Genomic DNA, 17,266 nt, shown 5'->3' on the forward strand with positions numbered 1-17,266 from the left:
TTGCTTTTAAATCCCCTAATGTATTCTAATGTACTCTAATGTATTCTGATGCAGCACAAGGGGCATGGCAGTGTTTTAATAGAGGTTTTGATAGAGACAGCCTCCAGCATGCACACACACACACACACACACACACACACACACACACACACACACACACGCACGCAAACCAACACAGTGTCTCCGTATCTTCGTGTTTCCTCTCTCTGTTCTTTATCTCAGTCTTTCCTCTGGATCTCCCCCTCCTGTATATTCTCTCCCAAACTTTTATCTCATTCAGAGATTATGACCGAGCATCTTCCAGCCCTATCTCGGACTTTTTTAGCCGGGGACGCAGAATATTTGCTTTCAAGGCAATCGAAGAAAACAAAAGAGGAAACTTTATTGATGCAGTCATTATTTAACCATGAGCAGGCTTTTTAGTCTCCGCGGCCCTGTTTTTTTTTTTTTTTTGCACTGTTCCCCCTTGTGTAAAAAAAAAATTATTAGAGTAAGCATTATCTGGGTGGAAGAAAGCTTGCACACACACACACACACACACACACACTCTTAATTGCACACCATTATAAAACCTCTTAAGGAAGGATCATACCTCTATGCTTACCTCAGTCCAGAGCAGCCATATAAAAGGTGCTGAACGTCTGTGTTTAGTATCTTTTAGAGGTGGTCTGGTGCCAGAAATGTTCACTTCACTTTCTGCCCACAACAGAACCTGTTGTTGAAAAGCACACTTTACACACAGTCTGCTGTGTCATGGCAGTACTTTGCTTCGGTAAGCCGTACGTGGCTTTCGCAGTGTTTTCAACAACGCTGTCATGTAAAAAGAACATTGTTCCATCTGTGGACAGGAGCTGGGATTATGTGAAGAAGGGCTGTGAGCACAAGTACACAGCCTCCACAGACGACTTTATCGGATTCAAATATATTTTTGTTGTTGCTTCCAGCGGGTGCTGTTCTACAGAAATTAATGTTTATTAAATATCTGTGCAGCCAGATTTGGTTATTTCCCTTCTTTTTCTTCGAGTCATGTTTGACTTTGAGGATACGATACTCTGTCTGCTACTGTATTGCATTGCAGCCTGTGTGTGTGAGCACTGGTACGGACTGGATTTAAAAAATAATTCTATAGATGTCAAGATAGCGTTGTTATCGTGATTTGTTTTGCAGTGATAATCAGGTAGTGAAATCTGGTTTCGTGACAGCAGAATCTGTAAACCTAGCAGCACAACACAGAAAAATGTTAAAGAACAATCATTCTGTTTCTTTGAAGGAGACTCTTTACCACAACTGTTACTGAAATGTTCATCCAAATTGGTGTCATTGCTTGGGAAACAAATCAGCTTTTGGAGACAGGCACATGCACAAAATCAGCACCAATTCCAATCGTGAAACATTGTTAGTGGCCTCTCAAGAGTGCAGATCCAGCTGTGTCCAATAACACTCCCCGTTTGCCATCTCGTGCACTATAAATACCTTCCACCGTTTCGATTCCAAGTATCAGACAGCTTCAAAGATGTGGGGACAGAAGAGTTCACATGAAGAAAAACATCTTTTGCAGGTTCATCATCATATGAGTTTTTTTAATGTAATGTAATGTAATGTAATGATATGAATGTCATAATGGTGCATCACAATACATTTAATCTTATTTGTTCATGCACATTTGTAGCTCATAATGCTCGCAACATTTCGTGGTGGGGTCATGTCACCGGCTTCCCGAGTGTTACTGACGACTGCGGGCAGTTCTACCCAGGAATGCTTTGATTGGTCCAGTCTGTGAGCGCATTGATTTTAAATCATGTACATTGCAGCCACCTAAATGATGGATGTGTTTGTTTGTTGAGCTTCGGTGGTGTGAAGTTGACAATGCAGGTTTAAAATGTAAGACTACTTAGTCCCCTCAAGGAAATTCCCATGATGGGGCAAACACTTCAGAATCCAGAGTGCGACACTCCTTTTTTGCTTAAAAGCTCATTAATCTCCTCTTCAATCTTGATAGATTTGTTTTAATCACAGTTCAGCCGGGACACTCACATCAAAGTTTAAACCCTTATTCAAAGACTGGGTAGGTTTTTTTTGGTTCCGTTCATCCTGAGTAAATATGTGCAAGCCAAACACAGACTGTCACTGAGTTCAAGCTTTCCTGCCAGAGTCAGAGGTTCATAACATTCACTGAATACCCACATGCCAAAGGAAACATCAAAAGAAATAGGGGATTTCCCTTTTCCCTTGATGCTTTGGTGTATTACAATAACAAACAATATGAAGAAATATACATAGAAACAATTAACAATGCAATGTTGAAAAAATATTCTAAAAATATATGCTATGTAAATTAAATAGCTGCAGTTTTGAGTAGGATTTACCAGGGGATGTGCAAGAGTTCACAGCTGTAGAAAGAATATTTGACTGTAAGTGATAACTGTGCCTGCTTTAACTACAGCAGGGCCTCATTTATGACAACACGGTCCGTGAGGCACAAAATGTAAGTGTCCAGAATGTACTGCTCACAGTAAAGTGGGACTGAAACCATCAGTCAATAAATTGGTTCATTGGTTTGCTAACCTCGGGGTCCAGACTCTAAAAGGTCGTAAGCTGATCACCCAGGTAGAAAATAAGAACGGGACTAAATCCTGCCCCACATAAACATCATTATTTTTCAGACTTTAATCCACCTTCTTTTTAAATGAAATACTACACATTATAACTACCTCAGGCTTCTAAAAAGTAATGAAATGAAATAATATAAAAAGAGAGAATCCTTCTTGGAGCGAACTGCTCACGACTTATAGATGTGCACGAGCAAAAGAAGCAAGTAAAGGAGTGAGTAAAAATGCAAATAGCCCTTTTCTAAATTCAGTTTACTAAGTAGAATGTAGAATAATGTACAAGAGAAATGACAAATACCTAGAACAGAGCATATTGTGTACATAGAATACAAAAAAAAAGGTCAAAAGTAGAGAGAAAGACAGCACAAATCGACACACAGCATACAGAAACCCATAATCACACTGAGGAAGCCTTGGAGTCATGGGAAAGGTCAAGAGACTGAACTGATCTAATGGGAGAGGGGAGATTATTCCGAGTCAGGACCGCAAAAGAGCAGTCGTCTTTGGTTTTAAATTTAGCACTTAGAACAACCAAGAAGCTCTGACTGGATGACCGAAGAGGCTGGTCAGGGAAGTAAGGGGTCAGTAGCTCGGAAATTAAAAACAAGGATTAAGCCATGTAGTGCTTTTTGAGCAGAGGTCATACTATGGACAGTTGTGGCCCGAGGCAAAAATTCTCAGGGGGCCGTTTATATTATAAATAATCTGACACACACAGACACGCACGAAAAAAGAAAATGTACTTGTAGAAACCTCAACGTCGTCACGTAAATAACCATAATAAACAGCAGCAGTGCCCAGAGGTTTACAGGGTTCCATCAAGGGGACGCCTTTCCCAGATATGTTTAGTTGCGCTTGAAACATTTGCCTGGTCCTGACGGTGCGCCTCTACTTGTTAGTAACTAAAATCATCTTGACTGGTATAAAGTGCAGTGAGGCTACAATAGGTGTACAAAAAAAGTTGGGAACCACTTGATTAATTGTTTAGGTGATTTAATGACAATTCAATGATGGAAAAGGGCTGAAAATTGCCTCTTTTCTGCTTTTATCTGTTTTATTTCCTTGGATGTTGAATTTCTTTGAGTTATGATGGTTGAAAATCAAGTTACTGACAGATTAATTGGTAATTTAAATATGGTTGAAGCCCTGAAGGTGGAGTAGGAACACATTTAAATGTGCAGAAAAAAAAGGAAGTGAGGTAAGAAATGCTTTTGGATGTCAGCCTTTAAATACAGGTATTTTAATCCTGGTCACATGTCCAGAATTCGACTCCTGCAACCTGCAGTGGAGCCATAAATCTGACCAAATAGGACCAGACACATAAATTCAGTCATCCTTGCCCCCGAGCCACCACAGCCACACATTACTCTCCACCTGCTTCTTCCCTCATGAACCTCCCCACACTCCACACACTGTTGATGACTTGCCGCTGCGATAACAGAGCCGAGTTTTGAAGGTCAGTAGGGAGGACTGATAGCTGTCTGTCCTTTCATTTCCATGGCAGCGGACAGATGCTGAGCCTGGAGGATGGATCGTCCTCTGGTGGTGGACAGGAAGTGGAGGGGACCAAGAGAGAGGGACCCAGCGAGTATGAGATCTCCCTGGAGAATAAAAACAAGCAGGTAATATTCTTTTTTTTCCTTTTTCCCTTTGGTTTTCTGTCTGAGTGCGTGCGTGGGCCCAGTAAGCACATGGTGGGACGGAGTGGATGTTGACTCCCTCTACCTGTTTCACCGCGAGGAGGTGTGTGAAGGATGATCATTTGACATTGTGCCTTGACGTGACGAAAAAAGGTTCCCATTGAGATCTATTTCTGTCCGTGTTGACATGAAAAACAACACCAGCGATTCGGCTGCCACAGCGACAGGAACACGAAAGATGCTAGGTTGTCATGGTAACAGCTAATAACTGCTTCTGGCGGCTGGAGATGTCTTTATTTCTCATACCGAACTGCTGAAGGGTCGGCTGTTGCTGCGGCAGTGCGAGTGTGTGTATATGTGTGTGTGCGTGTATGTGTGTGTGTGTGTGCACTTTTTGTGGGTGTGCTTGTGCGAGCAAACACACACCCAGGCACATGTGTGGCTGTCCTCCTTTTTCTCCCTCTCTGCCTCTTCTTCCCTCTTCCTCCCACTCCCCCGTCTCCCCCTACCCCCCTCCTTTATTTCCCTCTTGCTGAAAATATAGGAGGGCAAAAAAAAAAAAAAATCCTGGAGGATGCTGAGATTCGGGCTGAGCTGCTCTGCCAGCGAGCGGCGCAGGAACAGGCTCGTACGGGTGTCTCCTTTCCTATTCATTTTACTCAACGGCACCTTTGTCACAGGCAATCCATCCTCCTTCCAGTGGCCCCTCAGACGGTATTAGGAGTCGAGTGATGATAGATGATGTTTACTTTGGCTCTAATATCCTAAAACCCCCAAACTGGTTTTCAAGTGAGAAGGAGAAGGGTGCGAGTGGGAATTCTGTGACTCAGGCGACGCTCAAGCTCTTTTGATCTTTTGTCGACATGGGCACAAAATGGCAACATGAAGTTTGTCTGCCGGTGGATGAATAAATATTTTCCAGTGGCTGCTGTGTGCTTTGCAATATCACTCTTGCAGTGTCATCAGTGGGTTTCAGAGCCTTGTAAACATGTTTGATATTTAAACTCACTCCCCCTCACTCTCTCCCCATCCCCAGATAGAAGAGCTGGAGCAGAAGTATGGAGGCCATCTCATAGCGAGGCGGGCGGCCCGGCGTATTCAAACGGCCTTCCGGCAGTACCAGCTGAGCAAAAACTTCCAGAAGATCCGTAACTCGCTGTCGGAGAGCAAGTTGCCCCGCCGGATCTCCCTGCGCCATCCCAGCCCTTCAGGCCGTAACCGGAATTCAACCCAGAGACACAGTTACAGCCTGCATCCGGGAGGAGGACAGATACCCTTACGCTCGAAAACTCCTCCTCCGCCCCCGTGCCGCTCCACCTCTCTGCCCCCTTCACCTGCGTCTGCCCCCGCGGCCGCTTCCTCTCCGGCCCCAGGCCCAGCCCCACCTCAAGACCCCTCGCAAACACTCACGCAGCTGGAGGACTGCTTCTCTGAGCAGGTGAGTGTGTCTCCCACCGGTTTCAAAAGAAGTCTGATTGTATGTAAGCCTACTTCTCTCTGGATTTATCACCATAGTAAACTGATTCCTAATGAGTTTATGGTCTCAGTCTCTAAATGATGGTCCAATTTAGAGTAAAATAGGTTAAAAAAGCAGGGTATGCTTTAGGGCATTGCTACCTCGTGATTGGCAAGTTGCTACCCTGGCATGTTCTCACATTCTCAGTCAGATTCAATCAGGATAGAGACCAAGCAATGCGTATACTTACCAGAACCAAGCTAGGATAGGATTAGGACAAGAGCATCAAGATGGATTGACATAACATGGACGATGAATTATAATAACTTTGGCGACACCATTAAAGTCAAAATTTAAATGTCCAATCCCATCCTTACTATGGCAATTGCAAAAATTCAGCTGCTCGACTCGGCCTCATGTCTGCATGCTGTATATGCAGACTGCACTACATTGGCTGGCCCCACTGGCGCAATCACTGGCAGCTTCATCTGAATGCCATGGTCTGCTCAGTAGCCAGCCACCATCACTGTTTATCCAGTTCCACTAGGCTCACAAATAGCCACCAATTAGCAACCCCTCAAGCATCAGAAATGTTCCTCACATGAATCGTGTCTCTTGACCTAATTAACTCGCTGGTTTTGAAGTGTTTAAATGTTTCTGAAGTGTATTTCTTCATCATCGTGTCCGCAGCTTCATACCTTGGCCCAGTCAATTGATGATGCCCTTCGTGGTTGGAGCTTGTCGGAGGGTGGAGAGGGGAAGGGTTTACTGATGGACCCAGGGGCTCTTCGCGCAGCTGCTGAGAGCGCCTGTCTGCCGCGCAGTGCCAGCTCGCTGCTCATGGCCTTCAGAGATGTCACCGTTCACATCGACAGCAATAGCTCCTACACCATCTCCTCCGCCACCACCACGACCACCACCTCTCTGGGCAACGCAGGCGGAGGGCAGCCGGGCAGCAGGAAGACTTCTGTGAGCGGCATGGCTGGGGGAGGAGACTTAGACGAGCCAGAGTTTCCTGCACCGCCGCCCAGCGAGGAGCTGGAAATGGTCGATCCAGGATCGAGGAGGGGTTCGGCCGTGCCAGTTCCAGGTGGAGGTGTGATGGAGGGGGAGTGCGGCTCCACCTCCACTTCTACCTCTACTTCCACCTCTATCTCCACCTCGGCCCAGTCCAACCAGCAGCCTGCTCAGATTTACACCCAGTACCAGCAGTACCACTACACTCATCCTCAGCAGATCCCCGGAGGGCCGAGCCCCGAGGCCCTGCAGGCTCTGGTCGTCTCTCTGCCCAGGGACCGCTGCCAGGACCCAGCTTCCTGCCGCTCGCCAACGCTGTCCACAGACACACACCGCAAACGCCTCTACCGCATAGGACTCAACCTCTTCAATGTGTGAGTGGGCCGGCGACACACGCAAACTCACACACATGAAACTGCAAAATTTATCGGTGCCCTGTGGCTCAGGGTTCAAAGTACAATTATTGCTGTTTGTGTCTAACAAATCTCCAACAGCCCGGCAAAACTGCTCTGAGCAGCTGCTCATTAGTGTTTGTAATAGTCGGGAGGAGCCGCCTGTTAAGTGCCATCTTGTGATGTCGTGATGTCAATGAAAAAAAGGGGTGGAGAGGGGGGCGGGCGACGTATAGAAGGAAGTGAGAGAGGGAAAGAAAAGAGGGAAAAGGCAGTTAAAGTGAAGAGGCAGTCAAGGAGGTCAGGGACAATGCGAGAGCTGCTCAGCTTCTATAAATAGAGTCCACGGTTGGCCTGCACTTATTATTAGTTAATACAAATTAAAGTAAATTAACTCACATGCATCAGTGGGAGCGGGTCTGATCCAGAAGTCCAGGGCTAACAGCTTTTGCACATGAATGCACATTTTCATTCCTTCGTTCTCTTTGTGCTTCCTCTTCCACACACACACACATGAAAATCACTTCCCCTCAATCACATACACACACACACACACACACACACACACACACACACACACATTAAGCACCCTTTCTCTTAAAGACAGTGTTACGCATTTTTTTTCTCACTCAGGCCCACACACCTCTCCGCTTGAAAGCACAGAAACATCACACACGCGCTGTTTAACACTTCACACCGTCTCCTTTTCTTCTTGCGGGCAGGAACCCAGAGAGAGGCATCCACTTCCTGATCACACGCGGCTTCGTCCCGGACACGGCCATCGGAGTGGCCCACTTCCTGCTGCAGAGGAAGGGCCTGAGCAGGCAGATGATTGGAGAGTTTTTGGGGAACAGCAAGCTGCAGTTCAACAGAGATGTCCTAGAGTGAGTCCTCATTATTTATATGCATACATTTATATGCATCATTAAATAAACATATGGTTAGATTTTGATAGCGTTTTATCAAAATCAACTTTCAGCTGCACCTCAAGGTCTTCATCAGTCGAGTTTGCTCAGATATCATGGAAATGAGATGTAAATAGCAGGCACATTTTTTTTTTTTTAACTAATAGACATCACCCTGAAATGTCCCCAGATGATAACTTACAACAAGCTTGTTATTTTTCTAATTACAACTTTTCTGAAATGTTACATTTAAATATGCAATATAGACATTTCCTTATCAAAAATGCACAAAAATCCATCAATTTCCTCAACTGAATGCTGAATAAAACCAAGTTTAAAATGTTTTTTTTTTTCTTTCTGTTGATATATTAGAGTTCAAATGTTTTTACAGAGGGACTTTGGGGCGTCTCATTTCATCACTCCATAAATCAGAAAACACTAGTTTTTTGCCCAGTTTTTATAATAAGCTGCTGTACAAATTAGGCTATGAATGTTGAATGACCAAACCCCTCTGTAAAAACCCTGAGTAATGTAGTTAATAAATCATAGTTCATGCTACTGAAGTGTACGTCTCTAGAGGAAACGGCCTTTAAATATACTATGTGCTAAGGGTACAAAATTTAACTAGTAGATATCACAATGAAACTTCCCCAATTTATTATGAAGACAGTTATTATTTTTATTACACATTTTCTGATGCTTTATTTTTAATTGTGCATAACTATTAGCAGAAATGTCCAGAACAGAAATCTGAACTAAAATAAACACCTGAATATGCATTAAAGATGTTTTCTCTCCACTAGTCTGAAAGAAGAAATGTAATCCAAACCAAATCTCAAAATTTGACCAGTGCATTAAAAAAAAAAGCTGCTTTCAACTGTAGTGTCTCCTCTTAAAATTTAACAAATGGCTTATATTAATGATTATTAATCACTTTCTGATACATAGATCAGTTAAAAGCCATTAAGGAGTGCTCTTGTGATTTAGTATTGCACTTTTACATAGTCCGCAGATTTTGTGGTCAATAGTCAAAGCAGCAGAAGCAGAGAAATCCTCACTCGTAGTCCCTACTATGAGTCAGGAACTAAAAATGCCTCAGACTCTGTAGTATTTCTTTGTTAGACTCTCTCTAACCGTTGAATGCTGGCGAATGCCCACGTCTTTCAAACTGCACACGTCCACTTTGAAATGCGGGCTCTGTATCTTGGATTTTCCAAGCCCAAGCCAGCAGGACTCTGAAGACGTAATCATTGTTATTTCTTAGGCCTTAGAGAACTTGACAGACGCGTCATAATTAATGTTGCTCCAGGACCATCGTGATACCAACCAATCAAATTCTTTTAATGTCACAGCCAAGAGACGCTGGGAAAAAAGACAGGAAGAAAATGCACACATGGGAGATGTTATTCTTTCAAATGCGTGTTTAAGGTTGTGAAAGGGTATATTTTAACCTCCTCAGCGATGTTTTTCTAAACCCAATCAAGTGTATTTTTGTCGCCAGAAATCAAAGCCCAGTCCCCTGAGTGAGAGTCCTATTCTTAACCCACTCAACCACAACAACTTCCTCCAGGTGCAGTTATTCACTGGTGCTCTGTAAGTTGAAATGATGGTCCCTGGAGTACTTCTCTTCCTGTATGACACTAGCTCGTTAAGTAAAACCCTTAGTTAATCATAAAGACCTCTCTAATGGACTGGACCTGGAAAAAGGGCTACAGAACATCAGAAGCAAAATCAGTTTTTTTTTTTTACATCTTCTTGCATGTTGACTTGATTTAATTACCTGCTACTTAAAGCGAAACTCTCGCCAAAATGCAACCTAGACTTTTTTTTGTGAATGTACCCGAGTCAAACCTTTGTATAAAAGCATAATTACTACAAAAGAGGCACTTTTAAGATTTACCGTATTTTCGTTTTCGGGTCAAACTCATTTTCAATGGGAATGCTACGGGCTGTTTCTTATATGAGGCTCCTTTTTCAATTTTGAGGTCAATGTTGTTTTTCGCTAACGACAACATAATGAATTATCCATGCATTTATACGGAACTAAGATTTTGGAGCGTTCCAACTTAACTCTCCTCCATGTCCACGTCACATTCGGAGATCGATACTTCTCGGCTGGCAGGATGGCAGCTAGCGGAACAAGCAACTGCTTTTCAACGTGAGTCGTTCAAAAACTTTCTTTTAGTAAACCACGAGGGAACTACGAGCAAAGTCTCATGTTGTGTTGAGCCTTCTTAGTGTTTTAAAAATAGTGATTTTGATGCTATCGCTGACGTGCCCGTAGCATTCTCATTGAAAATGAGTTTGACCTGAAAACAAAAATATGGTAAAAGTGCCTCTTTCATCGTAATTATGTTTTAACACGAAGGTTTGACTCGGGTACATTCACAAAAATGAATTTCCCTTTAACTAAATGACTCGAAGGATTTGAAACGAGCATTTCACCTCAAGGTCCACTGAGTAACAGCTCTGGAGATTTCCACCACATCACGTAGGCCTCGTCGTCTGCCATATGATTAATTGCCACTGTGCAGCAGATGCTCAAACTTCCATTTTATTGCGACTTCTTCTCATCTACACTGACTTAATTAATGATCAAAGTTCCTTTATAACATAAGAAACAACACTACCTCTTTATCTATTTAGTTGAAGTTCTGGAGCTTTCAAATGTACCTGTTTGCTGTGCATCCATGTGTCTATGTTGCTCTTTAATAATGAAATAAAAAAGTGAGGAGATAAAATATTAAACAGGAGATTTGTTCGACATTAATGTATTCAGGTATTCTAAAATATCCAAAATAGAACAAGCTATTGGAACCTAACCTGACACACACACACAGGGCGACACACACAAGCACACAAAGTCACTTGACATGCTGCACTTGCATGCATAAATGCAACGCGTCCACGAGAACACACGTTCGCTCGGCGCTTTCACACTCACCCTTTTTGCATCCAACCAGTGTAGACAGAGATCCAGGATAGAGAGGCTTTTTGCTGAGGTTGTTGCAGAGAGCTGTAGAAATAGGTCACTGCACTGAACACACACACGCAAGCACACACACGCAAGCACACGGCCTCAGTTTCTTTCATTCAGACACATAGACACACACACTCGTGGACACATAAACGTAGACGCACAATCTTGTGGATGTACTTCTTCCGTTGCTGCAGCTTGTCCTCAGCCTTTCATGTACCTCTCTCTCTCTTTCTCTTTCTCTCTCTTTTCTCTTCTCTTTCTCTCTCTTGCCCGTCGCACTAAAGATATCATTAAATTCATCCTCTCTTGCCTTTCTTTCCGTCTTATCTTCTACTCCCCATTGATGTTTGCACAAAGTGTGTGTGTGTGCGCGCGAGTGCAGGCATGCAAACATGTCTTCTCTATGGGCGTCTTCCAGGTCAGTGCTTGTGTAATGGAAGTATGACTGTAAGGGGGAAGATTTGCCATCAGCACTCGGGCACTCATAGTTTGATGCACACGCGCAAAAACACTCACCTTCTCCTTACAGTGACACACCACAACCAAAGCCAGTCGCACTCGACTTTCTCTTTTGCTCTCTTTCTCTCTCCCTCCCTCCCTCTGTCTGTCTGTCCCTTTCGCAGTTGCGTCGTGGACGAGATGGATTTCTCGGGCATGGAGCTCGACGAAGCCCTGAGAAAGTTCCAGGCTCATGTTCGTGTTCAGGGAGAGGCGCAGAAAGTGGAGAGACTCATCGAAGCCTTTAGGTGAGGCTGTCATCTCGCTCCCAACCGGGGGAGCCTCGCTGACTAACAGGCTCTGGCTCCACGTTTTAACACGATTCAACACAACGACAGTCCGTCACACGACCGGGGAGGGCTTGTGAGGGCACTCTCGACTTTTGAGAATGAATAGACCTTTTGCCTGTAGCCACCTGAGCAAAAAAATAAAAAGCATTTCTGATCTCATCCTGCAGCCGCGGGTTTGCAAACATCTCCAGTTTTCTATACTAATAAGCTGACTCTATAGACAAAGTGTTTAACTGGTTCTCAATGCGGCAGGCTGGGACGAAGCCAAAGCCTCATATCATTAACAAATTACACTGATTGCCTGTAACCTTTGACTAAACTCAGCAAGGTGTGATTGTCAGCCAATCATAACGGAGATCTGAGCCGCAGGCAATCAGTGTGCGTTCCATCAGGACCAAAATAGATGTTCTGTTTCACAACTTTCTCCCCTGGATGACACGCAGTTACACAAATCTTGGGCCTCTGCGAGCTGTTTTTCTTTTGTATGCGCTTGACAGTTATGTGTCCATTTCCATCCCAAATTACACATGAATATGTAAAAGTGCATGTTTAGTACTCATGGGGTCGTAGCGGCAACTTGGTTTTCTGCTCGTTTTTTTTTTTTTTTTTCTTCGTCGGCGCTGACTCCTGCCCTTGAGCCACTAGTATTCATGAGCAAATCTGCTGAAGAGTTAAGACTCATTTAAATACGGAGAGGGCCTTGAGAGACCGACTGTAGCTTGAACATTCCCTTTGTGCCTTTGTGTGGACTGTCTGGCTTCACCTCTAACAAACCCCTGGGCAGAAACATTTTTTTATTTTTATTTTTATTTTTTTTACCTTCTGACTGAAAATTTTTTGAGGCGAAAACAGACAAACTGCAACTGATGCTCTATCCCCTGGCAGGCATCGTCCTTGAAATGTCCTGCTGATGTCCGAAGATTGCTCCTAGGACTGAAAAGGCAATAAAAACGGCCATCATTGTTTTCTATTTCAGAGTAATCGGTGTACATTTAATCTCCCTCTGCCGACGCGCTGCTCTTCTCCCTCAGGACTGCCAACAGTGTCACCACCAGCACACGAGTTGAGCCACTGCCCCTTTCACAGCCATTAACCGATATGTCCCTCCGAATTACGCTTAATTGTGAGTGTAACTCGACATCACGGGAGTGTAATCGCCATAGAAAATGTGCTGCATATTAAGTGTCTGCCAAACAACTTTCTGCATCTACAGTGTAATCCTTTTTTCTCTGAGCTGCTGACTTTGTTGTCTTCTAGTGGTCTTAAAGCTAACGTGGATTTCAGGCGTCTTTTGTTCGTCGTAGTGAGCCCGTTTCTCAATACTTTCCCCCATTATTCTTCCCCGTCTTTGGCAATCAGCCCTCTGGTTCCTACTGAAGATTAAAACCTTTAACAAGACTAAGAGTCTACAGTCATGCTCGCAGCTCTGCGAGGCTGCACACTGTACCCTGGCACAATCTTCCTTTGAGCTAAATGCAAGTGTCAACATGCTGACATGCCCACAGTGACAGTGTTAACATGATGGTGGCATAATGTTTACAGTGTTTACCATCTTAGTTTCTACTTGTTAACGTGTTAACGTTTGCTAAATAGCACAAAATGCTTGCAATAAAGCAGAGCTGAGGATGAAGGGAATGCTATTACCTCCTCCAAGGAGTTTTTTTTGAACGTTTGTTTATTTGTTGGTTTGTCAGCAGGATTATATAAAAACTGCTGAACACATTTCCCCAAAACTTTTATGGAGGATAGGTCTCGGCCAAGAACAGAACCTTTGGTGTGAATCCGGATCCAGGATTATTTTATTTTTGTAATTTTGCAGGGAATAATGCATGGGGAAAAAATCTGGCATATCTTGGTGGCTAGTATATATGAGTGAGTACAATATGATGTGAGTCCTGAGCTTCAGTTATGGTTAAGCAGTTATTTGTGGTTTTAATTTTCGACTGGTACAGACTGCGTCACATTTTGATACTTGCTGAATCAAAGGGGGCTGCTGGACCTTGGCGGAGGTATGCACTCTACTGCATGCCGTGCTAGTTTTGCAGTTACACTGTCGTAAGCCAAGGTGTTGTGATTTTGGCAGTACGTGAGAAGACAGTGGATCACTAGAGTTATTACTCTTCTCCCAGAGGGCTGATAGCTGTCTGAACCCAATTTCATGGTAATCCATGCAGTAGCTGTTAAACCTGGACCAAACCTGCCTTCACTAGAGCCAAATGATAAAAAAACACCAAACAAAAAACAGGCCATATATAGTGTCATTTTCTGTGCTGTAGTTTCCAGCAAACAGGGGTGTTAGCATATATGTTGGAAACTATTTTTAGCTGCGGATTAAGACACATTTGTTGCTGGGGAGAGCGGGACAGAACGTGCAGGACTGATGCAAAATCAGCTCAGTGTCCATGTTCATCACAGTAAATGAACATGTCAGTCAGAGATGCAGCTCACTGATGTGTTTTAAGAGCTACAGCAGGCCGCGGATGCATAGACAATACTTGCTCGAGGGATCTATTCGCTGCTGATTTTATTCTTTTTTTATTGGATTTGGAGTGGTATGATTTGAAATGAAATCACCCGTCCCATCCGTTAAAAGGAAAGTGAGCTCCCACTCCGAGCAGAAAGTGGTGAGGGCAGAGAAGAAGAGAAGGAGCAGTCATGACACTTTCCCCCCCCCTCTCTGCTTCTGATTTGAGGGGGCCAATCAGAACACCCACCGCGGTCATCAGTTAATCACATCACACTCAATCATACGTGCTGAGCCCCGGGGTGCAGATTACAAATTCATCAGCGATCCGAGACCACACTGTCTGTCGCTGGAGCTGTAGTGAGTATAGGTCAGAAAATGAGCTGGCTTTATCGGGACAGCCAGACATCCGATGCCACGTCTGTTACGTAACAGTTGTTATGTCATCTGTTTGAGGCGTGTTGCACTCTTGTCGTGAGCAGCTCCTTTTATTCGAAGCGGTTTTTATGCCAGCTGGCATGCAAATTTCATGTGCAGATATGAAGATAAGAGATCGAGAGCTACTGCTTAAATAAACTGGTTACGTAAGACGGAGATTCGCGCTTGTAAACGTGTGAATGAAGCACACATATGCGCACACACAGTGCTTTATTTATCCACTCAACTGTTTTCCCTCTCGGTGCACAGCCATGTATGCACTTACACACCCATGCATATGTTAATTCGCATACATTCGCACTCACACGTACAGTGGCTCTTGCCTTGCATGCGGCCTTTGATGAATTTTGCCGCAGAGTTACATCAAGTTGGCAAATCAAGGGGGCTCGTTTGTGCCTCTGTGTGTCTACGACTGTGTGTGTGCATATTATATCTGTGGCAGCGTCTGTGCCGAGCAGGATCTATTCCTCCTCAAACAAAAGCATTGCTGCTCAACTGGGCTGTTGTCGATTGATACCCCGCGAGTTCCCTGGCCTAAGATCTCGTGTGGGGTCTGGGAAGAAGGCTTGCTGGCCGTGCAGGTCTCAGATGTGGCCTCTCGCTTGCATACGCTCTGACAAGTACACAGTCCTCTGGAGCAGAGCAGCCCTCTCCATGTCTGCATCCTGCCTGGCTGCAGAGATAAAAGCCTCCCACCACTGAAATGGCCCACTGTGTAAGTGTAAGTGACAGTAAGAAAAGGGAGATGTGGGGGGAGGAGGAGGAGGAGGGGTGGAAGTGAGAGTTTGTGAAGCCTGTGGGCAGCGAGGGAGCAAAGCAAGTCCAAAATGCAGCATCTCTGGTTCCATTGTAGACCGGGCAGTGTTACCTGACCTCAGGCGGCACCATTTCAGATTGTCAAAAGGCTTGTGTGTCCTGTCAGTCTCGTTTATAGCGAAGTAACTGCGAGTAGAACTTACAATCAGTCTTTCCATCAGATTGCCAGATTACAAACGAGTGCAGCTTGTGTTGGCCTTAAAAACACGTCTGAATGCCTCCACCTCACAGCAGGAGTGTTTGAGTTCGGTGTCACTGTCCTGGAATGCGCCAACCGAAATCCAAAGAATTCCTTCAAGCTTTCCAGTTGATATTTTGAAACGTGAAAAACAATTTGAGCTGAGAGGAACTCTTGAGATTTTGCGGGTGCGACTGGGCACAATAACAAAGTCACAGAGAATATCATTAAGATTTAGTACATCGGCTCTGGAACGCTCGTGTTGCTTCTAATATGCTCTTCCCTCACTGATTATAATCTAACTGGAGCGTCATCATCATCAACAATCCTCCAAAATGACCACAAAGTTGAATCGCTGCGTTTTTGAAACGCTTTCAATATTAAAACCTTCATGAAGGTGAGGTTTCAGGCCGTTGTATTAGATTGCTTTCATTTTCGGCACGATGTACCTAATGAACTGAGTGTGATTTGATGTCAGTCAAGGCAATAACTTCCAACAGTTTCCTCAATTAGCTGATGTCAAATTGATTTTTGTGTTGCTGGAACGTTTATTGTGTGAGCTGAAGAAATGATCTTATTTACTGCATTAATAACAGAATGTGGTTGGCTTGGTTACAGCGTGTAGATACAGCCAAGCAGTGTGATTCATCCGGGATCCATTAAATCCACGATTAAACACCATTAAAAAAAAATTAGCAATGAATCTTTAAAGGGAAATTCTAGGGGCCTTTGTTCACATGTTTGGGCGTGTGAATGGTTCATACTTACCAGAAGCTTTGGAACCGGTCCAGTAGTTTGCCTCAGCTTTGCAGTCGCTAACATGGCTGCAAGTCCGATTGTGAAAGTTACGTCCACTGAATGTGTTTGTTGTCGCCACCGACAGGTTGGCAAGCGTCTGGCAACATTTAAAAAAAGATTCCTAGTGATAATCCGATCTGTTTTGTTACAAGTCTCGTTCAGGGAGAAGTCTTGTCCGGAAATCTAGATCTCCATCCATCCATTGTCTGTAACCGCTTTATCCCTTTTATGGGGTCGCTGGTTTTTTCTGCTGGAGCCAATCTCAGCTGTCTCTGGGCGAGGGCAGGGTGCTCCCTGGACAAGTCGCCAGCATCGCAGGGCCCTCGCTGATGGCAGAGGCCGCCACGCAAGGTGCCAACTGAACATCGGGAGCAATTTGGGGCTCAGTATCTTGCTCAACGACACTTCAACATGCAGCTCAGCTCAGCCCGGAGCTGGGATGTGAACCAGCGACCTTCCGATCACTAGCCGACCTGCTCTACCAGCTGAGCTACAGCCGCCCCGAAATCTAGATCTTTTAAAGTGACACAGAGGACATTTTAAGTGTTTATGAAACAGTCTTGTGATTCCTCTTATGATTATAAATAACCTGTAACAGCAAGCGAGGCAGTATAACACAGAATTAATGCCTGTGCTCGTGTCCGATCACATACTGTATATCACACATAAATAAAAACATTACATCATCGTGATCATACATCATTCTCACTTCCAAAACCAATGCACGAGCAAAGATCTTTACAACAGCAGGCGCTGGTGTCCTATCGCTTTTGTCAGAAAGGGGC

The 17,266-nt window shown here is 44.3% G+C and overlaps 1 protein-coding gene across 2 annotated transcripts in view; it reads left to right on the forward strand.

The window, feature by feature from the left end:
- The window catches only part of iqsec3b (IQ motif and Sec7 domain ArfGEF 3b), a 35,298-nt gene that overhangs the window by 8,144 nt on the left and 9,888 nt on the right, over positions 1-17,266 (forward strand). For both annotated transcript variants that reach the window (XM_037107243.1, XM_037107244.1), the window contains exons 3-7: positions 4,114-4,231; positions 5,286-5,687; positions 6,396-7,096; positions 7,837-7,998; positions 11,623-11,745. In XM_037107243.1, coding sequence (XP_036963138.1) covers positions 4,114-4,231; positions 5,286-5,687; positions 6,396-7,096; positions 7,837-7,998; positions 11,623-11,745 — 1,506 coding nt within the window. The remainder of the gene's footprint in view (positions 1-4,113; positions 4,232-5,285; positions 5,688-6,395; positions 7,097-7,836; positions 7,999-11,622; positions 11,746-17,266) is intronic.

This window comes from Acanthopagrus latus, chromosome 8 (assembly GCF_904848185.1).
Source record: "Acanthopagrus latus isolate v.2019 chromosome 8, fAcaLat1.1, whole genome shotgun sequence".
NCBI lineage: Eukaryota > Metazoa > Chordata > Actinopteri > Spariformes > Sparidae > Acanthopagrus > Acanthopagrus latus.